The sequence below is a fragment of the Labeo rohita genome, chromosome 19 (genome assembly GCF_022985175.1).
Source record: "Labeo rohita strain BAU-BD-2019 chromosome 19, IGBB_LRoh.1.0, whole genome shotgun sequence".
NCBI classification, from domain to species: Eukaryota; Metazoa; Chordata; class Actinopteri; order Cypriniformes; family Cyprinidae; genus Labeo; species Labeo rohita.
In genome coordinates this window covers 25,343,108-25,368,595 of record NC_066887.1, presented here as the reverse complement: position 1 = coordinate 25,368,595, position 25,488 = coordinate 25,343,108, and the positions used below count along the sequence as shown (strand labels likewise).

Sequence of the window (25,488 nt, the reverse complement as noted above, 5' to 3'; positions counted from 1 at the left end):
TTCACTTTGCAAAGACTGGGTCGGAACTTCTGCAGTGATGTAGGATGATTTTGAAATGATTTTTGAAGTTGAGGGAGAAAATACGATCTGAGATTTTTTCGACACCCTGGAGCAAGAATACACAGTTCATGGAGAGCAAGACAAGATAACCATTTGAGATTAAAAAGTATTTAAATTGTATTTTTTAATGAAAATAACTGATCGTTTCGCTAGATAAGACCCTTCTTCCTTGGCTGGGATCGTTTACAACCGCATTTGGGATCGTTTGAAGCCGCATTTAAACTGAATTTTGGAAGTTCAAACTCGGGGCAGCATGGAAGTCCATTATATGGGGAAAAATGCTGAAATGTTTTCCTCAAAAAGCACAATTTCTTTACGTCTGAAGAAAGAAAGACATGAACATCTTGGATGACAACGGGGTGAGTACATTATGTGTAAATTGTTGTTCTGGAAATGGACTTCTCCTTTAAGATAGTACAATATTTGGCCGAGATACAATTATTTGAAAATCTGGAATCGAAGGGTGCAAAATAAATAAATAAATAAATAAAAATAAAAACTGAGAAAAATCACTTTTAAAGTTGTCCAAAAGAAGTGTTTAGCAATGCATATTACTAATCAAAAATTAAGTTTTGATATATTTACGGTAGGACATTTACAGAATATCTTTGTGAAACATGATTTTTACTTAATATCCTAATGATTTTTGGTATAAAAGAAAAAAATGATAATTTTGACCCATACAATGTTTTGTTGGCTATTGCTTCAAATATACCTGTTATGACTGGTTTCGTGGTCCAGGGTCACATACAATACCGTTCAAAAGTTTGGGGTCAGTAAGACTTGTAATAGTCTTTAAAGAAGTCTCTTATGCTCATCAAGGCTGAATTTATTTGATTAAAAATATAGAAAAAAAACAGTAATATTGCAAAATGTTTTTACAATATAAAATAATGTTTTTTATTTTAACATACTTTAAAATAGAATTTATTCCTGTGATGAAAAGCTGAATTTTTATCAGCTGTTACTCCAGTCTTAAGTGTCACATGATCCTTCAGAAATCATTCTAATATGCAGATTTACTATTAGAATGATCAATGTTGGATAATATCAACAGTTGTGCTGCCAAATATTTTTTGGAACCTGTGATTTTTTTTTTTTCAGGATTCTTTCATGAATAACAAGTTTAAAAAGTACAGTGTTTCTTCAAAACATAAATATTTTATAACAATGTAAATTATTTATTATTAACTTTTAATAAACTTTTAATTATTAACTTAATACATCCTTGGTGAAAAAAAGTATTAATTTCTTAAAAAATAAAATAAAAAAAAGAAACAATAAAAATGTACTGACCCCAAACTTTTGAACGGTAGTGTATATTCAAACAGAAACCAGTTGTTTTAAATTGTAATAACATTTTTAAATTGTACTTTTTTAACAAAACAAAACAAAACAAAACAAAAAAAAAAAAACAAACAAAAAAAACACCTTAAAAAAGAAAGCAACTGATGCAACTGGTCACCATTTAAAACTTGCAACAGATTATTTAAAATACAAATATTTGATGTGTTCATTACATTAATGAGAATAATAATGTGTGTAAAATTCTTATACACAAAATAAATGCAATAACATCAGTTCATGCACTCCCGTCACTGCTCAAAAATATGTAAACTACAATATGGATTCTTCCCCTCATGTAATTGTTTAATTAGTAATACATTAGACTACTTCATGCAAATAAGATCAAAGAATGAGCAATGTTTTCACTAAAATAATTTATTTTCAGCTTGTGCATCTAACTATCTGTACACAGTTTTTCATTTTCTTGTTAGAGACCATCTTTACAAGTTTTAATTGATCTAGATATCAGATATCTAGAATCAACACAATTTCATATTTTTAATAAATAGTAGTCTATTGCACAAAACATTCCTAAACCAACATCAGAGTTTAGAAGCCCTTTTCTAATGTTTTCTAAACACTGACCAACAATTTTGTCGCTGTGTTTTGGGGAATAAAATTCCCCTCATTCACATACTATTTAAAACACACTGATAAACATTCATTTTAAACATTCATTTAAATTACATTTCTCCTTTTTACATTAACCTCATATTACAAACTAAGGCACACTTACACCCATGACCTTAGATTGTAATAAATGGCATATCATCATTTTTTTTCTGTACAGTGCAAAGCTACACTGCTGCATGATTTGGCATAGTAATTTACTGCAGGCTATGACTGAATAATCACAGAAGAAGCTCTACTGTTTCCATGGTTTACACCCACAAGAAAATATCTACAACTATTACATGTTGCTGCTAATGAGATTTAAGTAGACAGACATTATTAGTGTTATTATGAAGGCTGTGAAGCAGATGTGTGCCAGTAAATGCCTCAGCAAGTGTCTTCAAGTATAAATGCAATTAATTTTCAAAACCAGCCAGTCCACATCTAAAATCAGACTTTCCAAAGTCTCTCAGGCATCTTGATACTCAAATGTTAGTTAAACTTTTTACAGTTTGTTTTGTATCAGTAAAGCACCGATAACTTGATAGATATAGAAACAAAACAACATAAAGCAAACAATAGACAGAATTCTCAAGCATACTGATTTACAATTAGATTTATCAATGTAAAATTGCATTAGTCAGTAATTTGTTGGGACTAAATAATGTTTTCTAAAGCGAATCAAGTTGTTTTTAATCCTTAAATTTAAACTGGAACGAACAGCTCTTCCTGTTTTTAACTCTAAAATTGTGAAATTGATAGTGGGAACTCTCTTTATTCAAATAAATAAATAAATAAATAAATAAATAAGTAGATAAATAGCATAGAAGAAGGTCAGCTTAGAGAGTGCAATAATGTAGAATACATTGCCCTCAGCAGCACTTAACATGTTCAGTCATCACTTATGCATAAGTGCATAATGACTCAGACATTGACTGTTTTGACCTAACTAAAACCGATTGGTTTTGGCTTTTTATTTACACTGATGTCACTTGCTATTTCGGTTTTTTTTTTTTTTTTTTTTTTAGCCGGATGCACTTTAAGAATGACCTTGGTAAACTGTTTTTGTAACCCTGGCCCTCAAAGAGTGAATCTAATGAAATTCACTCGAGCATAAGTATTTGACTAATGCTAATGCAACTAAATGGCTAAAGACATTGACTGAGGTTAAGCGATTAAGGGCAGGATACAGTGCGTAATGACACAACGCTAAAGATTTAGACATCAACAGCCTAGAAACATAAATAACAAGGCCAGCGATTAGTCATCCGGCCTTCACCCACAGCACAAAAATCACAGAATAAATAAGAAAATAAAAGCAGACACCCACACACTTCAGTGTGCACTTCACACCAAAGTGTTGAGCACTAAATAGCCTACTGGTCCCAAAATTGTGTCCACTCAGAGCTGCAAAAAGATCTGTTTAAATATCACTTATCATATTGCTGGCATTGGTAGCTGATGCAATAACTGCTAAGTGCTTGTTCAGAGATTAATAACTTGGTTTTATTAATTTAGTATCCAAGGTTAAAAAACTCTGAGAAAAAAACGATAATAAATAAATCTTGTCAAAATTGCCCTTTGTTTAATGCTGAGGTGAGCGAATCATACTGTGCAATACTAGAATGTTAAAATCTTTTTAGTTAATTTAGTAAATTTCATATATAGTTTCATATAGAATTTTAAATGAAAGTAATATCAGCCCTCATGTTTTTGGTTAGAATTTATATGGTGCTACATGCTGAAAGTGCAAATAATGATTTTCTTTTTGGATCATTAATGGTGTATTCCAATAGAGGGCACTAGTGGAACCACACAAGGTTACTTGCCTTTCAGAAGGGAACTGTAACCTGTGTACTGTGGATTCTTGCTGCAGCATCACAGTCTCTTATTATGAAATGATCACTGGCATATATTTATAATTGCAGCTATTTCTGTGGTGCTGGAGGGAGATAAATGCTCCTAAGCCTTTTTCCATGTGTGGTCCGGGACAGCAGAGTTCGAAGGCGTGTCATAATACGGTTCAGCACTGTCAGAATTTGCCGCAGTTGCTCTTTTCCTCTCCTTCTCCGCATTCTCTCCCTCCTCCATGGCAACCGAAACGAGAAGAGGGGATTTTCTGTGAAAGAACAGAGATGTAATGAGTGACGACAGTGGGTGTGTTCCATTCAGAAATAAACGTGTGTATGACTTCACCCTCCACAGAAAGTAACAAAGGGTGAAGGGGTCAAAAATAACATTAAGAATGCTCTTTTATGTCATTTTTCACTTTTTTAGCCAAGTCTGCCACTGATACCATCACACTGCCAGTCGCAGTTAATTTAAAATCTTTACACATCATTTTTGCATCTGTAATAATCACTCAAAATGCATTGAAACAAAACAAACAAACAAAAAACTCAGTATTCTATATATATATCCAAAGGTTTGAAAACACCCTTATATCCTTATATTTTGGTGCAAATACATTAAAGTAACTTGACATTATCATTGAAGACCAGCAATAATAATTTTCATTTTGATTACATAATAATGGCAATATATACATGTCAAAGTCAGACATGTCCCTTTGTCAGCTGTGATGCCTGGTTTCTGGTTTAAACTTGGCCCAGGTTTTTCAAAGATTTTTGGGTCAGCACACCTTAAGAGCTTCAACAATTGATTGCCAATTGAGTTTAGAATACAATGAATTTAGGCCCAGATTATGCAGAGCTGTAATAGCTGCTAATGGTGGATATTTTGATGAATCGAAAATGTACGTTTTTTTCTATGTATAAACTATTTCTGTAATAAAATATGTTTTTGTAGGTTGTGTTGTCCCTTATCAGTGCAAAATTATCACAAATTAAAAAGGATTCATGCCAACATTGTCCAAAACCCCACTTTTCTAGGGCGTTTCCAAACTTTTGGAGGGGAGTGTGTGTATATATATATATATATATATGTGTGTGTGTGTGTGTGTGTGTGTGTGTGTGTTTTATCATTTATTTTATTTATCTGACAAAACTTAGTTACTTAATGACACCACTCTTAGAAAAACAATGGAATAAGCATTTTTTTGTTATTATTTTTATTTATTTTAATAATTATTTTATTATTATTAAAATAATATGTCTAATTCACATTATATTTAGCAAGATTTATGAGAGATTCTAATAAAAAGCCAGGAATCTTTGGAGAAAACAGTCCATTAAAGGGATAGTTGTCATTGTCATTTTTTTTTTTTTTTATTTTCAATTTTAAAAAAAAAAAAAAAGGATAGTTCACTCATAAATTAAATTTACCCCATGATTTACTCACCCTCAAGCCATCTTAGGTGTACGTGACTTCCTTCATTCAGACGAATACAATTATTTTATTGTTATATTAAAAAAAATTCCCAGATTAGACCGGTTTTCCTTTGCTGTAAGCAAAACTTGGTTCTCGCAAGTCTAGCATATTCTCACTGGCATCTACGCTACATCCAACGTCATTCGCTGGAACGCCACTCTCGTGAACGCATGTACAAAAATTAGCGGAAGCTACAGATTACAGTTTATAAAATTTTAAATATGGTTATTTTTCTTACACAAACACATCGATTTGGTTCAGAAGGCCTTTATTAACCCCCCAGAACTGTGTGGAGTACTTTTTATGATGGATGGATGCACTTTATTATTTCTGAGCACTTCTGACCCGACAGAATGACTATCGTGTGTGTGTATATGTATATACCTGTCTCCACTCTGAGTGATTAATCGTCTGCAGGTCTCCATCTGAACATCCAGGCCTCTTTTCATGCTGCACATCTCCATATACTCATGCAAATGCCTGTTCATATCGGACTTAGCAGTTGCCAACTCCAACTACATATAAACACAACACAAAGTAACCAAAAGTTACATTTTAGAGCTGTGTCTCTCGTAGAAGAAGCATCCTTTCCATTCTATGAAAGATCATGCAAAATTGTCAAGAAACCGTTTCATGCTTGATAAAATGCTATTATGTGTTTGACAAAGTGAAAAAAAAACTGTATGTAGATGTTTGGACACAAGCACAAACTCCTTACCTCAATTTGGTCAATGGTGTCTTGATATTCCTTTTCACGGGACTTGAAAAGGGACTCTGTGTCCTTTATTACTTTCTCTATGGACTCCTCCTGCTGTGTGAGACCGGGCGCAAAAGAAAACTGTTAAGTTTAAGATATCTTGTGTCTCGTTCTCAACATAATATTGTGCAGAGAGAGAAAGAGACAGCTACATGAAATGTATCAATTCAGTTAAAATGGCAACTCAGTGTTTTTTTCTCCTTCGTTTGCCTTTTATAGGAAAACTGATGAGCCAACAGAAACTACTAAACTGTAATAGGTGTAGCGTGAGCAATTTCATATATGACAGGCATTTTTTCTCCTGCGCCTTCTCAATACATTAGGATGGGAAAACAAATGTGACCCTGGACCTCAAAACCAGTCATAAGTAGCACGGGTATATTTGTAGCAATAGCCAACAATACATTGTATGGGTAAAAATGATTGATTTTTCTTTTGTGCCGAAAATCATTAGGTTATTAAGTAAAGATCACGTTCTATGAAGATATTTTGTAAATTTCCTACCGTAAACATATCAAAACGTAATATTTGATTAGCATTGCTAAGAACTTTAAGGCGGTTTTCTCAATTCTTTGATTTTTTTGCACCCTCAGATTCCAGATTTCCAAACAGTTGTAGCTTGGCCAAATATTGTCCTATCATAACAAACCATACATCAATGGAAAGCTTACTTAAATTTTAAAAATTTTGCAGTTTTGTGGTCCAGGGTTACGAATTATCAGTACAAAAATCAAGCAAAGCAAATCAAATTTAACTAAATATGCGATGAAATAATGTATAAATCACAACTTTAGTAACAGAGTAACAGCAAAACCTACATTTTCATAAAAACTGTATAAAAATGTATAAACTTGATGAGATGTGATGACTTGGTTTAAATGTTACGTGAATGTAAACTTCAATTTTATATCAGAGGTTTAAATGACTCTGTATGTCTAGCAGTACATAATTATGTAAACTCGTATATAAATGTATCCTTCCAATTTAATTTCCAAAATCCATAACTGGGGTTTTTATTATTTTATTAGAGATGAATGTACCTCTCCTTGGTTCTCAACATTGAAGGTGTATCCTGGAAAATCTTCCCAGAGCAACAGAGTTTCCTCAGTCTCTTCCCACGCAAGACTGTCGCAGTCATCCTCAAACTCACACTCACGTCTGCGGGAACAAACGCTCATTATATCAAATGATTAGGAACATTCTGTATTCAAATCCAATTAAGTGGGTGATCCGCAAAATAACAACACAAACCAGAATGCATCAACGCTATCATTTTAATAGACAGTTTCTTTTCATTAGAAGTCCTATTTATTTAGTCGCTGTGCATATCATCTTGCTAATTGAATTTTAATTTATTATGTTTGAGTGAAACTGATTAACAGCACTCATTACTCCACAGCATTCTATGAAATTTCAGACATTCAGTGGTGCCACTTACAATTGGTTGAGCATCCTTTGCATCTCTTCATTGATCTGATTGGTTGATGAGCAACAAAGCTCCACCTCCTTATTCCCGCTCTCCTCGCTTTCAGAGATGCTTACTGGTTCATCGCTCTCGTTCCCCTTGAATGTCTGTGGTGCTGGTTTTCGGGGACGGCGAGTCAAGGTTGATGGAGGAGTGGCTACTTGCTAGAATACATAGAAACATTGAATTTATAGTCTTACATCTCACATCATCCTTCAGAAATCATTCTAATATGCTGATTCATTTGAAGTCAAATATGTTTATAACACTATAAATGACTTTACAGTCGCTGATAATCCATTTAATGAATCCTTGCTAAAAATAATTCGTTAAAAATAATACTCTCACTAAGCCAAATCTTTTGAAACAGCAGTGTATCTAAATATAAAATAAATCACATATAAAATTAAAAAACTGGTATAAAAGCCTAAGAAAGGCAGGAAGTAAAGAATGGTAAACAGAAAATAAGGCGTACTTTTATCTAATGTATTTCATGTATACAAATAGCGATGATGAAAGACAAACCTGGAAGATTTGGATCATGTCTTCGCAATTCCTCTGTTGGGCTACATCACACAGACGAGCCGTGATGTCAATCCTGCGACAGATATCCATGTCCACTTTCATGGCCTTCTCCTGGATTTTACTGTCCAAATCGGAGTGATTCTAAAGGAGAGAGGACGTAATATTTGTGGGACACCATTTGACTGGACTTTCTTGTGCTTCAATTAAAATAAACAATATTGGCTAAATGAGGTATTTTTCAGGTCAGGTCATATGAATGTTGTCATGAACTCACATTGCTCATGAGGCCTTTGAACAGAACCAGCTCCGCTTTAAGCTGCTTAACCCTCAAAGCAAGTTCATCCTGACACACCTCGCTCTCCTGCAGGTCCTAAAAACAAACACACACACACACACACAGACACACACGTCATCAGATGCAGTAAGTCTAGACAGTGGAAAAGGTCTTAAATTAATTTGAGTCCTATTTTAACTAATTTAAATATAAATTGATTTGGTTTTACCTCTTCAAGCTCTGCAACTTTTTCCTGTAGATCCACCCGCATTGTGTATTCCTCTTCCCATCTAGAATAATTAATAAATAAGAATTGGCCAAACATAAAACTTTTTTTTGTGTGACTGTAATCAGAGAAAAATATATCGATTTTATTGAAGCCCATTTCCGCCACTGAATAAAAAAATAAAAAAACGTTTATTGCGACTTTTTATCTCACAATTCAGACTTTTTTCCCCAAAATGGCGTATAGATATAAAGGTACAATTGTTAGTTAGAAAGTCAGAATTGCAAGCTAGAAACTTAATTTTTCCCCTCAAAATTAGACTTTATCACAATTCTAAGAAAAAGTCAGAAAAATTGTGTGATATAAACTCACAGTTGCAAGAAAAAGTTTTTCATCTTAGTTCTGACTTTATTTCTCTAAATTGTGAGTTACTATTACGCAATTTAGTAATATTACTCAGTTTAATTGTACGTTTAAATATAAACGCACAATTTCAAATTTGAAAGTCAGAATTGTGAGTTTTAAAGTCATATTTTTCCTTCTCAAAATTGGACTCTCACAATTCTGAAAAAAAAGAAGAAAAGTCTGAATTGTGTGATATAAACTTGCAGTTGTGAGAAAAAAGTTGTGAGATACAAACTCATATTTGCATGACGTCTTTCATCTTGCTCTTCTGAACTTTTTCATGCAATTGTGAGTTTATATCACACAACTGTAAGAAAAAAAGGCAGAATTGTGTTTATATACAATTCTGACTTTTTCCCCACAAATTGCAAAATTCAGAATTTCAAGTTTTTACCTCACAATTCTGACTGAATAACTTGCAACTGTGTGTTATAAAGTCAGAATTGCGAGATATAGATTGCGAGATATTAAAGAAATTAGTTTATTTCTTAGAATTGTGACTTTATTTTACAGAATTTTATATCTCACAATTATGAGAAAAAAAGTCATAATTGTGAGTTTGCAATTTTGAGGAAAAAAAGAATAAAGATAAAGTCGCAATTACCTTTTTTAATTTTTTTAATCACTAGCAAAATGGATTTCCAAACTATTTTGATGTTCATTCAGTGAGTTTAACTCTTGCATATCTTGGTTTTGATCATTCAAGAAACTATTTTAAAAAAAGACTGTAATCAGTTCTACTGTGGCTTACTTACAATTTTATGTCATCAAAAACAAAACAAACAAACATATTTTGTGAAGTGAAATGTAAAATTTCTGTGCCATTAGCATAACAAACAGAACTAACCTTAATGAGGGTAAATGCCATATTTATTTTAATATCCATTCAATGGGCTGTAGTGTTGTATATTGATCATTTAAAAAAAATATATTACAAAAACTGACTACATAATTCCTACAATAACTTACTTACACTTTTATGTTTTATTAAATTAAATGTGCTACATTTATTAAATTAAATATAATAAATGAATTTAGCAATAAATAAATAAATGCATTGTACTGTTGTTTCTTCACTAAAGAAAATATTAGAAAGCAGACTGTATATTAATATTAAAACAGACTGTATGCATTCCTACAGTGGCGTACTTGGGGTATACTTTGCATATAAACCTGTAAATATAGAATAATATTAATTTAATTTAAGAATAAAAAATGACTTTGTAAAAAAAACAAAAACTACTGAGTCAGTACAGCTTTACAAAAGCAAACATGAAACTCTACACTTCCACGCGTCATAAAAATGCAACCAACAGCTAAGAGTGAGTGAATCTTCACTAAAAATAGAGTCTATCATGTAACATGACCTAACACTTTGGGCTGATAGTACTCTACTCATGCAGTAAATCATCTTTTTTTTGTGCAGAAAGCATTACGTAACATGTCACCAGACTGTACTCTTAGGGGATGCACACTACAGCCTGAGACAGGAAGTGCAGGACCGTTCATATACACGCTCCTTCCATTTTAGGCCATTACTGCAGTATCACTGCAGGTGTTAGGGTAGGTGATTTATGTTAGTGTAACACTCAGATAACATAACGTAACCTTCTTCTTAACAGACCACTGAATATACAGACAGCTGAATCAGCGATTACACAGACCAGGTGCCAGTGCATCACATATACATCTGAAACAAAGAGAAAATATAACAGAAACAACATACAACCAAGGGTTTTTTTGAGAAACAATCCTGACTGTTGACATAAAAAAAGTGCTATTTTGGCTGAAATTCAAGGGCTCTGGCAGCTCGTAGCTGTCTGGGGAGGATGAACAGGAAGGTAAGAGAAAGATTGTTGAATTATTCTCTATTGGCATCCTGGCAGTAGCAGCACTCAGTTCAGTACTGCATTGCAGATGCTGAGGCGCAGAGGGGAGGCGGCTGAAGTTGGAATGAAATAGATGGAGAGATGAAGAGAGATTCATCGGGAGGAGGAGTTATACACCGTATTAACATACTGTTTTACTCATTCATTTGTTTTGAAACCATGCTGAAAGTATAATTTAATGCTTATAAGACTTACTCATATGTTACAATATCAATGGATTAAATTAAGATCCATTGAATAACATGATGTTGTTAGCCTAAAAAAAAAAATCATAAAAATAAAAGACAAAACAAAAAACAAACAAACTTTGACACAACAATAAAAGTGAATTAGGTAGAATTTTACTTAAAGCTTACAATATTTAAAATTAGAAACTACTGAATGCAATTAAAACCACTACTATATTCAGCATTTTACTATATTTAAGATTGTTTGCTTATTAAGTAATGGAGGCCTATGGCAAAAATGCCACTGAAAATTACAAAACTATGAATTATAACATATTTTTTTTCATTTTACACAAGCATATTTTAAATAATATAAGCCCCATAAAGGTAAAAAAGCCACACTTTGGCACTGATATGCACTGTATTATTTTTTTTACTGTGATTTTAAATAAGTACAGTAATAAATGAATTTATACTTAAATAATGCCTCAATGCAACTGAAGTAGGACTGAAATGTTGAGAGAGAACTAGCCCTAACAGACTTTGTTCGCCTAAAAATAAATGCACTTATGCAGTGCAAACACATTTATCATAAAAAAAATGTTTTATGTATTTGCATTAAGCACATCTATCAGATTGTTAAGAGGCCACAGGCTTGAATAACCAAGGCCCTGTTAGAGCTATCACACGAATATTCAGTGATACACTATTATTAACCTGCAATCTCACCTCACAGAGGAAAAACCTGAGGATGTGCGCTTTAGCAGTTGTTGCTTTGTTAAAGATTCTGCTAACATTTACAAGTCTTTATTAACAGACTTTGATATAATGTGTTATGGATATTAATATTTTATGTTATGGTAATGACACATGATGATAATGAGTTTTTCAGTTTTTATGAAAAAAAAAAAAAAAAAAAAAAAAAAAACCTGGATAAGCCATGAACTTATACAATATTACAATTTTAGCTAACAGGTAAATATATTGATGGATTCAGTTTCTCTTAACATGTGTTTTAATGACACCTAACAAAGGCACTATTAAATCAAAATATCAAAATATAAAATAACTTTGTTTTGAAAATGTTAACAAGCCCACAATACAGAAATATTACATTTCAACACTCAGGGGGAAAAGAGTTTAAAAAGTCAGTTAAAAAGTTAGAATTTTTGTTTTTTAATTAAATACACAAATAAACAAACAAACAAATAAATGTTATTTTTAAATTAGGTATATTTTTTTTTACTTTGGATAATCATCAAAAATTATAATAAATAAGCTTAAAAATAAGGTAAAAATGAAATTTATTAAATATTAAATGCTCTCTTAATTAAAGAGTCGTCCATGGATAAACAGATAGATAGATAGATAGATAGATAATATACTGATACGAAAAGGCTACAACAGAAGTTGCGTAGCGCGTGAAGTGCTGCCTAAAGGTGTGCGTAAAAGTTGCACTTTGAAGCTTTATACAGTACATCCATTTACAAGAACTTCACACTGCACTCATACTAACCTCCGTTTGTATTCGTCTCTCTCCCTCTTTACCTTGGCGAGCACATTGTACAGGGCCCGAATCTCTGGGGTGATGGTGTCGATCTGGACACCCACCCCGTCTGGAGGCACCCATGAAGACACACCTGGACCCGAGAACCGCGCCTCACGCCCGGTGCTGAACCTCTGATTATACGACCACACAGTGCCAGGATGAAATCTGGGTGGAGGGTTGCTGGTACAGCCGATACCAGTATTGACATACTTGCCATTAATGTTGCTAAATGTTTTTGGACCCGGATCAATCGGGCTAATGAGGAAATTTGGAGTGAGATTGGAATTAGAGTCCGTCAGACTGGATGGGTTCAGGTTTTCTACTGTCGTCCTGATACTGGACTCGAGAATGGTGTTATTGAGAGTTGGTGACAGCAAGGCTCCAGACAGATACGCGGTGTCGTTCGCGTTCTGAATGGGTATCAAGTCGGGCCTGACAGGAATCAGTCCGACGAAGCCGGTTTGAACGCCGACATCTCGCGTTAAAGGCTTTTTATTTTCTACACACTCCGCGCTCTCGTCCAAAGCCTGTTGCAGTTGCTTTTCCAATACTTTGTTCCTGCGTTCCAGCTCATGTACTTTGGCTAAAAAGCAGCGGAAGCGCAAATTCAGAGTTTTGAGGACGCTAATGTTGGATCCAAGATCGTTACGCAGGGCCGCGGCGCCAGGAGGAGGTGGGGATACCCGGTGGAGGTAGTTGCCCAGGTGCAAATACGGTGTTCCCGGAGGGGGTAAAGCGCCTAGGTCCAATCCATCTTGTCCGATGCCATTCGTGTGCTCGCTTAAGAAAAGGCCCGCTGGATCGGTCCAGTGGCCCGAAGACGCGGAGTCCGCGAAGCCCGTCACCTGGTTCTGCTGGAACGAATACACGTTCTCCCCCAATACAGGATTCATTCTGGAGTAGGAAAATCTGAAATGCTCAAAGTCCGGCATGAACACTGATTTAACCGTGTGCCTTCGAAGCCGATCCTCTGAAGTTAATAAACAGAAGGAACACTTGTCCGATTCAGTGGGACCAAATGAATGAAACCGATCAACACCCGATCAAACTCAAGCCTTTGATTATGACTATGACAGTCTGTAATATAACACAAGGACGCGTTACGCGTATTTGCATGCCATTTGTTATAACAAAACCTTACCAGACGTTGTTTGTTTTCTTAGAGGAGATTAAACGCGTCTTCCTAGCGGAACAGCCAAGCTCCACAGCAGAAATAAACACTAAAGGAGCAACTGCGGCTCCTTCGTACCGTGATTGGTTAGTAGAAGCGCCTCACTAGCGCGCATCGCCACAGTTTGTTTATTTTAGCTCAATTCAGCGTGTTTAGTTTAATCGATGGTGTGAAATAAGACATTTAACGCCAGGGATTGTGTTGGATTATATTTTATTGTACAATTTTTAAGATCACCGTTTTGAAAGTGCGTTTGTGTTTCTGCGATTTACGGTAATGAAGGTGTACCTTTACGTCACTGGACGTAATTTGGCGACAGCAGCATGATACAAAACGCGACTGAGAGGAGGCAAAATCTGAAGAGTACCAATATTATTTTTTCGACGTTTTATTGGGTTTGTACATCAACAAGATCAAATACCATGACTTAATATCTAAATAAGAATTCCAAAGTTAGTTTCCTTTTTAAAAATCATAAACAATTTTTGCCCGAAAATTTACATTCATAAATATGACATTTAGTTAATGCAATTCAGTTGAGGTCAAAAGTTTACATACACCTTGAAGAATGCAGACATTCTTTGGTTTTTCAGTTTTCTTGTGTATTTGAACACTTTCCAACAATGACTATGATTTTGAGATCCATCTTTTCACACTGAGGACAACAGAAGGACTCACATGCAACTATTACATAAGGTTCAAATGCTCATTGATGCAGCAGAAGGAAACCATGCATTAAGACAAACATGACTCATAAACAACTATCACTAAACAAAACAAAACAAAAAACACAGTTGTGGATCATTCAGGTAACAACACAGTATTAAGAAACAAGCGTATGAAAACTTTTGAATGTGGTCATTTTTATAAATTCAACTATTATTTTCTCTTGTGGACTACATGTAAACGTCTTTTATGTGAAAAATCTTATTCCGTACTAAATAAAAAGTAACATGCATTTTGTATGATCCCTCTTTTTTTGGTAATATAATTAACATTTTGCTGTTTCTGCAAGGTGTATGTAAACCTTTGACCTCTACTGTATTTTGCAATGCAAGACCACATGGCCTCATGTATAAAGCCGTGTTTCTATTAAAGTTTTTATTTAATATATCCAAAGCTTGTCTCACATCACATTATTAGTATATATACTGTAAAATGTAAACATACAGCACTTTTCAAAACACTGTTTACAAAGTGCTTTCCAGATGAATGGAAAAACAAGAAGGACTCAGACAAACACAAACAGAAGTCTTCATTGTATAACACTGCAAGCTCATCCTCATTACCATATGCATCTTCAACATGACATCATAATAAGTAGTAAACAGATCAAGTCAGAACAGACTGGTTAAACAAAATTGTCAATTTTAATTTGTAGACTTTTGTAAGGTCTTTGATATGGTTGTCCATATGTGACCCAGGACCACAAAAGCAGTCATAAGGGTCAATTTGGGTAAAATTGAGATTTATACATCATCTGAATAAATAAGCTTTCCATTGATCTATAGTTTGTTAGGACAGGACAATATTGCCCGAGATACAACTATTTGAAAATCTGTAATATGAGGGTGCAAAAACAAAACAAAAAACGAAATATTGAGAAATTCGCCTTTAAAGTTGTCCAAATAAAGTTCTTAGCAATGCATATCACTAATCAAATATTAAGTTTTAATATATTTACGGTAGGAAATTTACAAAATATCTTTATGGAACATGATCTTTACTTAATATCCTATTAATTTTTGCCATAAAAGAAAAATCAATCATTTATTTAAAAAAAAACAAAAAAACTATATATTTTTGGCTATTGCTACAAATACACCCGTGCCACTTAAGACTGGTTTTGTGGTCCAGGGTCACATACAGTCTTTATGAAAATTAACCATTGAAAATATACTATTCACATAAAAGAAGTCACATAATTTGGCCAACTAAGTCAAGTGGCCTTGTTGAGCTTCAAATATGAAAACACATGTAATACATATTTTTTCCTATTTATTAAGGGCGCAGTTTACAGGTGGATCGGCCCACTGGGAATTCTCTCAGCAGTCCAGATGGCCAATCTGCTACTGACTTCATGGAGCGACAGCTGGTTTCCTTACCTTCTTAACCTCCTCACACTCATCTTAGTGTAGACTGATATATAAAAGAGCAGTATTATGACAAACAAGCCATACTTTCTGCTCTTAGGACAAAACAAAAGAATGAAGCTATTGTCTGTGTGCTCTATGATCGAAAATAAGTGGATAGAGTGACTGTCCACAGTGACTCATCACAGCTAGTCCTACACATAATGAGATGCTGTGAAAAGTGAGCTAAGATTACAGGAGGGGAGATGAAGGGATGATTACAGTCTTTTGCAGGTCCACTGGCAGCTCCATGACAGATACATCAGGCACTGACATGTGAAACACCAAGAAACCAAGTGTCAGATTATATTAAGCAAACAATTAGAGGTATAATCACTTTAATGGAAAGTGAACAGCACTTGCTGAATGTGATCGCAAGACAATAATGTCTGTTGCTTGACCAGAGTATGTTTTCACATGTGACCCTGGACCACAAAACCATAAGTAGTACGGGTATATTTGTAGCAATAGACAACAATACATTATATGGGTCAAAATTATTGATTATGCCAAAAATCATTAGGGTATTAAGTAAAGATCATGTTCCATGAAGATATTTTGTAAATTTTCTACCGTAAATATATCAAAACTTAATTTTTGATTAGTAATATGCATTGCTAAGAATTATATTTGGACACCTTTTTCTTTTTTTCATTTTTTTATTTACAGATTTTCAAATAGTTGTATCTCAGCCAAATATTGTCCTATCCTAACAAACTTATTTATTCAAATGATGTATAAATCTCAAAATAAAAATAAAAAAACCCAACAACAACTAGCCCTAATGACTGGTTTTGTGGTCCAGGGTCACAAATATATCCATATACGTGAAACATAAATGAATTTCATGAATCATCTCACTGGATGTGATAAATACACTACCAGCAATATGCAATACAGTATACAACAATATTGAGAAATATTATTACAATTTAAAATAACTGTTTTCTATTTTAATGTATTTAAAATGTAATTTATTATTGTGATGACAAAGCTGAATTTCCCTCAGCCATCTTACTCCAGTCTTCAGTGTTACATGATCTTTCAGAAGTATTCTGTGCAGATTTGCTGCTAAATCATTGTGAATTATAATTAGTGTTCAATTTTTAATAATTGTTCTTATTATCAGTGCTGAAAACAGTTTTGCTGCTTAGTATTTTTGTGGAAACTATGATATATTTTTTCATGATTCTTTATTTAACAATGTTTTTATCTGAAATAGAAATCTTTTTATAACATTGTAAATGTCTTTACTGTCCCTTTTGTTTCAATTTGCTGAATAAATGTCTGTCTGTCTTTCTTTCTTTCTTTCAAAAGGGAAACACAAAACAAAAGTCTTACTTACACCAGACCTTTGAATAATATTAAGCAGCACAACTGTTTTCAACATTAATAATAAACATTTCCTGAGCACCAAATCAGCATATTAGTATGTTTTCTGAAGAACCATGTGACACTGAAAATTCGGTTTTGCCATAACAGCAATAAATTACATTTTAAAATATATTAAAATTAAAAAAGTTATAATAATATTTCACAAAGTTACAGTTTTACTGTATTCTGAATCAAATAAATGCAGTCTTGGTGAGCAATTACATTAAAAAATCTTACTTATTTCAAACTTTTGACCAGTAATGTTGATCTATCTAAAGCAGCTAAGTGCACAGTCATAGACCTTCCTCTGAGGAAAGTTCTTCCATTATTGTACTGCTCCCATTTACAAAGCATTTGTTATAAGTGGCCATATACTCACTGAGGTCTGAGATGACTTTGCCCAAAGCCTTGGCAGTCCCCATGGAGACTAGAATGATGTTCTGCCTGGCATCTTGCTCATCTGCACAGCTCAATAAATGAGAAATGCACAGTCCAACACACTTCCTCACTGAAGATCAGCGAGTCTATAATACATGCAACCAGCAAACAATGTTCTTAAAGACTATATAAAAGTACATAGCTTTACCTGTGTACAGACATAAATCATTTAATTCATTTATTTCTAGTTAAAGTGATGCTGTTGTCAGTACACCCAAAGATAAAAGTTTGCAGTTAATAATAATATCGCAATTCCCTTTGGCGTCACTAGTCGGCAGTAGGAACTAATGATGCTGTTCGGCAGCCACACCCCCTTTATGTTAGTGAAGGTGCATTCTAACCGTTTATCCTGCCATGCAGTCTATTTCCAAACGGAGGAATATATTTTTATGTAATATGGGATTTTCAACAGTATGTGCTATTAAAAAGATTTACAATTACAAGTCCACGGAGGCACTTCAGCAGCATCAGGACCATAAGGAGTACAGGGCAGCAACACTGCAGCATAAAGTGCATCTCTTACAAGTGATAGGGCGCTTCCAGTGGTTAATATGAGAACTGCAATGCAGTATCACACGGCCATGGACTTAACATTACAGTGCAATGCCTTTATAAATATTTCAAAGCTATGCCATCTTATACACTACAGTTCAAATGTATGTTTTTTAAGTGATACTTTTATTCTATAAGTATGTATTCAATTGATCAAAAATGTGTATGTTGCAAAAGATTTCTATTTGAAATCATTCTTTAAGAACCTTACGAATCACATTTTTTTCACAAAAATATTAGGCAGCACAATTGTTTCTAACATTCATAATAATAATAAATGTTTTTGAGCACCAAAACAGCATAATACAATGATTTCTGAAGATCATGTGACACTGGAGTGGAGTAATGATGCTGAAAATTCAGCTTTATCATCACTGGAAACACATTTTAAAATATAATAAAAAAATACTTTTTTTAAAATCATAATATTTTAGAGTATTAATGATTTCACTGTATTTTTGATCAAACAAATGCAAACTTGGTGAGCATAAAAGGCTTTTTACAAGACTACTGACCCTGAACTTTAATTATAAAGTATATCTATATTTTATATAATATTGTATTTATATGTTACATATGAATATATAAATACTTACAATGGTTTTCTTCCCTACTTTGTCACCTCATCACATTTTCTGCTTATTAAATGTGACTTCCACATTAACACTACCAGTCGTTTTTTTTTAATAAAAGTCTCTTCTGTTCACCAAGCCTGCATTTATTTGATCAAAAGTACTGCCAAAACAGTAAAACTGTACATTTTTAAAAATTTAAAATAACTTCTATTTGAATATATTTTAAAATGTCACTTATCCCTGCTGAATTTTTAGCATCATTACTCCAGTCACATGATCCTTCAGAAATCATTCTAATATTCTGATTTGCTGCTCAGAAACATTTATTATGATGTTGAAAACAGCGGAGTATTTTTTTTTCAGGTTTATTTCATGAACAGAAAGTTGAGAAGAACAGCATTTATCTGAAATAGAAATCTTTTTGTAACATTTTAAATGTTTTATCATCACTTCTGATCTATTTAAAGCGTCCTTGCTAAATAAAAATATTAATTTCTAAAATTTCTTCTCCCCCCCTCCCCCCTCAAAAAAAAAAGAATAAAATATACTGACTCCAAGCTTTTGAATGGTACATTGTATGATGTTACAAAAGCTTTTTATTTCAGATAAATGCTGATTTTTGGATCCTTCTATTCACCCTTGATCACAATGTAATAAATTACATTTTTAAATATATTCAAACAGAAGCCAGTTATTTTAAAAAGTAAAAATATTTCACAACACAACTGCTTTTGCTGTATGTGGAACAAATAAATGCAGGCTTGGTGAGCAGAAGAGACTTCTTTAAAAAAACATTAAACAGTTATTTTACACTACGTTTATGACACTTTTCTGACAACAGCATTTAAAAATGCCAGAATGAATGAAATAATGACTAAGTGACACAATGACGCTTTCAGAATCAGGCATTGTTCATTCAGCATGGAAGACAACCAGACCCAATATCTGACATTAGTACAGTACTCTAGAATATCTGGAACAATCAAATCACAAAGCAACATGACAAAGGCAAAAAACACATGACACAAACCCTTCATCGTACACCAGACAATAGAATCATTTAGAACCGGCAACAAGCACTGCGTAGCACCAGGTTTTGAAATGGTTTGCATTATCTGACATACCTGTAATTGTTTCATTAAAACAACCGAATCTTAAATACAAGTTGATATCAACACATTTGATTCCAACATCTCGCAAAAAGTATCATACTGCTTTAACGACGTCAAACACAATGACCATTGCAAGCGATACTGTGTACTTCACGCATTTAACCGAACCATACACATCATTATCTTTAATATATTCATAAGCACCAAAATCCAGTCGCAAAGAACCCTGTTGCTGAGCCCACAGCAATCCTAGAGTTAATTCATAGGTTACAAAAGAAAACACCAAATGCATTTAATGACCAACTGTCAAGTGAACAATGTTACATGCTGAGTTAATGCTTTTCAACAGTCTGGAATATGACCGGTTTATTACGATCCAAGTAGTGTGTGACCATAAGCACCAAAAAATGTCTGCATTGAAATCTACAGTTGTGGAATGGACCTGAAGTGAAGCGGTGGTCTTCAAGTGCACGTTTTGTGAATGTAAGACAATGAAAGAGAGAGAGCGTAAAGGCTGAGTAGGTGTAAAAATCAAGTTAAATAATCCCTTCAAGCAGCTGTTTTCTTGTAATTGCTGGTTTGTCAAATAAACATCTCAGATTTGGTGAGGTAAGTTGATAACTGTTGCCCTTTTATAAACATTGAAATGAGAAAATAAGTTAGATAAGGGATCAGTTTCAATCTGATCTGGGACCTGTTCTACTTTTTCAAAATCTGAGACTAGTAGGAAATGATCCCTTCTGAGAAGGAGACTGACAGCAATTATCCAGTCTGAGACCACCTGGAATCACAACCGTAGCAAAGAACTGTGAGATCTCCTGATATGCTCCCTGACTGCTGAGTTTGTGTGTTTAAAATGAGTTGTAAAAAAGACAATCCAAATAAACAAACCGAAAATATAAGAATATAAAAAAAAAAAAACGCAGAACCAAAACAAATCAAAAATACTCCATAACAAAAGTCATCTTCATTACTGAGCACATAAATTAAAAACTACACCTCCTTCATCTTCACCCGTCATCCCTTCTTATTGTCTGGCTGAGAGAGGGATGTGAAGATGGAAAAGAGGACGACAAGCACCAGATTAAGCAGAGAGTGGATCTATATTAGTGTCTATGGAGGGCCTTAAAAACCCTTTCAACCCTTGTGTCTGCCTCTACCTCCCTCTCTGTGAATTCTCTTGCTTTGCATGTTCATTTCTTCTTCCGCTCCTGTGAACATCTTGGGCAGTACCTGAGGTAGACGGAAAACAAGGCAGATGTTGAAATATACATGTGTACTTACTAAAACCGATATTCTCTATTATGTGAGTTACTTTAGACTAAAATGTTTATTGCTAAACTGATGCCCGACAGCACTGACTGGCATCAGTTTCAAGAGCAAAAAAAAAAAAAAAACCAAACAAAAAAAATTCACGACTACTAACCATTTCCCCCTCGGCTTGGTGGTCAGACCCACACAGGCAAAGTGGAACCACTCGATAGAACACTAAAGAAAGAGAAATTCACACATTTACCACAAGCACAGCTCTGAATATAAATGCACAGGAATCTGCTGTAATATAAAGCTGCCATCTGGGAATGGAATTTACAGCTTATGTCTAAATACTTAACCTCCATTTTATGCAGTTGAGGTCAACATTTTACATACACGTTTTTTATTTTACCAAAACAAGAGGGATCATACAAAATGCATGTTATTTTTATTTACTACTGAACTGAATAAGATTTTTCACATATAAGATGTCTACATATAGTCCACAAGAGGAAATAATAGTTGAATTTATAAAAATTACCTTATTCAAACGTTTACATACGCTTAATTCCTAATACGGTGTTCTTACCTGAATGATGCACAGCTGTTTTTTGTTTGTTTAGTGATAGCTGTTCATGAGTCCCTTGTTTTAACAGTTAAACTGCCTCTCTGTTCCTTAGAAAAATCCTTCTGGTCCGGTTTGGTTTTTCAGCATTTTTATGTATTTGAACCCTTTCCAACAATGACTGTATGATTTTGAGATCCATCTTTTCACACTGAGGACAACTGAGGGACTCATATGCAACTATTACAGAAGGTTCAAATGCTCACTGATGCTTCAGAAGGAAAAACGATGCAATAAGAGCCGGGGGATGAAAACTTTTAAACAGAATGAAGATGTGTACATTTTTCTTATTTCGCCTAAATATAATATTTTTTTCACTTAGTACTGCCCTTCAGAAGTTACAGAAGAAAAAAAAATTCTCAGAAGACAAAATAAGTTAAATATACCCTGATCTTCAAATTCAAAAAGTTTTCACCCCCCTGCCCTTAATGCATCGTTTTTCCTTCTGGAGCATTAGTGAACATTTGAACCTTCTGTAATAATTACATATGAGTCCCTCAGTTGTCCTCAGTGTGAAAAGATGGATCTCAAAATCATACAGTCATCATTGGAAAGGGTTCACATACACAAAAATGCTGCAAAAGCAAAGAATTTGTGGGATCTAAAGGATCTTTTTGAAGAACAGCAGGCAGTTTAACTGTTCAGGACAAACAAGGGACTCATTACCAACTTTCACTAAAAAAAAAAAAAAAAAAAAAAACAGCTCTGGATCATTCAGGTAACAAAACACGGTATTAAAAATCAAGTGTATCTAAACTTTTTAACAGGGTCATATTTATAAATTCAACTTTAATTTTCTCTTGTGGACTATATGTAAACATCTTATATGTGAAATATCTTATTCAGGTCAGTACTAAAAAAAAACAACAAAAAAAAAACATTTCGTATGATCCCTCTTATTTTGGTAAAATAATTAACATGTTGCAGATTCTGCAAGGTGTATGTAAACTTTTGACCTCAACTGTAAATATCTATGTTACCAATAATGTATGAGAGGCTGTAAGCTTGTTGACTTCTGTCATGGTGCATTAAATGAAAAAGGAGACTCACGTCTGTATTGTCACAGCCAATCATCTCTCCGTATGACACCTGGTGGCAGAGGCAATAGGTGGGTTCGTTGGGGTCCACCGGCATGTCCAACACATCCGAAGGGTGCACGTTCCCAAAGTTCACAGCCGGAGTTGAAAACTCAGAGCTGGAAGACGTTTTTTAATAAAATGTTATTAGATTTATTTTTTTCAGTGCATTTTGCCTCTTCTGATGACACAAGCGGTTAGACAGTGAAAGAAAATGATGTAGTCCGCACTGTAGGGCAAACTGTGCTAACCCTTTGCTATTTCTAAACATTAAAAATGTATTTCAAAACAACTAAAATATTTATGTACAAGCTGGGAGGCTCCAGTTCCCTTCTACTTTGAAATAACATCACAAACAGATTATACATACAGCCTATATATAAATCTCCACTAAAAGATGAATAATAAACCAAAACTTAAGATGTGGCACATACTGTATCATTCAAAAGTTTGGGTCTGTAGAAGTTTGAAATCTTGTTGAAAGAAGTCTATTTAATATATTTTATAAGTAATTCATTCCTGTGATGCAAAGCTGAATTTTCAGCAGTATTACTCCAGTTTTCAGTGTCACATGATCATTCTAATACGCAATTCTGGTGCCAATAGCAGCACAAAAATGACAAACTTTAAAACAGAATTATAATCTAAAATGTCTGAGTCTCACCTTTGCGTGAGTTTGACCTTCTTCTGTCCGCTCTTTGAGCTGCAGTCATCGTCAGAGTTCTTCACCTTTGACCTAGTGCGAGTCACCTCCTTCTTTTTGGGTCCTCGATGGTCACCTTCAAACAACAAACGACCATCAGAAACATTGTTGATATACAGAGATCCACATAAGAGACGTGCATGTGCCAAAACAGCACTAATAGGCTTAAGAAGCTATGAAATTCACAGAAACACTCACTCTTGTTACCCTTGCTGGAGGTAGAGTCATAATCGGTGCTTTCTATCTGTTTCTCCTTAAGGTCAGCCTCAAAGCGAGCCAGGTCTGTATCCAACCTTCGGATATGCTTGTCCACCTAAATGCACAGAGTAAATGAAGCATGAACTGTTGTAAGGAGTTATAAAGCAACTAAATGTACATTACAGATAGGACAGTGTAGTTGGATAGGAAGCAAAGTAGGAGAGAGAGAAGGGGGTGGGATTGGGAAAGGTCCACAAGTCGGGATTCGAACTCGGGTCGCCCGCAGCGCAATGGCCCTATATGTTGACGCACTAACCATGAGGCTATTAGTGCCAACATATTTTCCATTTTGATATGTTTTAAAATATTATTTACTCCTGTGATAGCAAAGCTGAATTTTCAGCATCGTTACTCTAGTCTTCAGTGACACACGATGCTTCTGAAATCATTTCGATATGCTGATATGGTGCTCAATAAACATTTCTTATTATCCATGTTCATAACTGTTGTGCTGCTTAATATTTTTATATTCTTTGATGAACATAAAGTTCAAAAGAACATTGTCTAAACAGATTTTGTGTAACATTACTTCCACTTTTGATCAATTTTATGCATCCTTTCTAAATAAAATTCATACTGACCCCATACTTTTAAACAGTAGTGTACATTTATATTAAAACGGAACATATATAAACAGAATTTGCAGTAGTTATAAAAGCCAGTTTGTAAGGAGTAAATGCAAATTCACACTAACCATCTCATAGGTTTGCATCGCAAGCTGGACCTTGTCATCTCCAAACTCTTTACACTTCCCATAAGACTGCTGGATCTGTCTTAACAGTGAGAGCTTCTGTTCAGAGGACAACGTCCGAGCATTGGCTGTGTATTCACGAGCCAGAGAATCAATCTGCCCTTTCAGATCTAGAGAAAGAAGAAGTGCAAACAAACAAACACTTACTACCCTAATCAATCAGACATTAAATATAAACATTTAAAATCTCCTTAAAATGTTTCTATATTACTGTATTGAGGCAGGTTTAGACTCACCTTCTGTCCTCTGGTCCAGATCTCGCATCAGCTGGAAGTTCCTCTGCAGTTCAAAGGGCAGATTCTCTATGCCTAAAGAGATAAAGTGACATATGAATAATCCACACTATCACAAAGCCATAAATCAAGACCCATAATGCTGTGCGGATCTGAAAACCAGCACCACAGTACACAATCTCGAGCGCAAGCTAGCTCGACTGTACTGAAACACAGCATTTAAAGCTTGTCATTGCGCTTTAATTTTGCCAGGTGTTTATTTACAACATTTCATTAAAATTACATAACAGTAATATTACACTGTCACGTTTATCGGTGCCGCACCGACCAAACAAAACTAACGTTACATAACCATTGTTAACATCATAACACTGTTTACACTTAGTTAGCCCGTTAGCTTCAGAGAATGATCGTACTGACGTTTTTATTAGCGCTGTTTTGTCTCATTACGCGATCGTTTTATTGTAAATCGTGTGTGTATGTGAAACATGCAGGCATGCTGGATAATATGAAAGCGGAAGATGTTTATTTAAGGGGATGGATACAGAAACAAAGACAATAGCCTTACTGTCCAAATAGTGCTCTAGATACATTCCAGCCGCCATTTTGACAAACACAAACAAAGGTT

General features: G+C 34.3%; 2 protein-coding genes across 2 annotated transcripts; both read right to left on the bottom strand.

Annotated features, from left to right (window-relative positions):
* Positions 1-1,692: 1,692 nt before the first annotated feature.
* On the bottom strand, positions 1,693-13,821 carry iffo1a (intermediate filament family orphan 1a). The gene is made up of 9 exons (XM_051137387.1): positions 12,574-13,821; positions 8,600-8,660; positions 8,371-8,466; positions 8,097-8,237; positions 7,545-7,735; positions 7,147-7,264; positions 6,068-6,160; positions 5,734-5,864; positions 1,693-4,138 (listed from the first exon to the last, which is right to left on the bottom strand). The coding sequence occupies exons 1-9, from the start codon at positions 13,536-13,538 to the stop codon at positions 3,982-3,984; spliced, it is 1,953 nt and encodes a 650-aa protein (XP_050993344.1). The 5' UTR covers positions 13,539-13,821; the 3' UTR covers positions 1,693-3,981.
* A 5,916-nt stretch (positions 13,822-19,737) lies between these two features.
* Positions 19,738-25,488, bottom strand: ing4 (inhibitor of growth family, member 4). The gene is made up of 8 exons (XM_051137607.1): positions 25,429-25,488; positions 24,864-24,935; positions 24,571-24,737; positions 23,817-23,931; positions 23,580-23,694; positions 22,890-23,034; positions 21,387-21,448; positions 19,738-21,193 (listed from the first exon to the last, which is right to left on the bottom strand). The coding sequence occupies exons 1-8, from the start codon at positions 25,463-25,465 to the stop codon at positions 21,154-21,156; spliced, it is 753 nt and encodes a 250-aa protein (XP_050993564.1). The 5' UTR covers positions 25,466-25,488; the 3' UTR covers positions 19,738-21,153.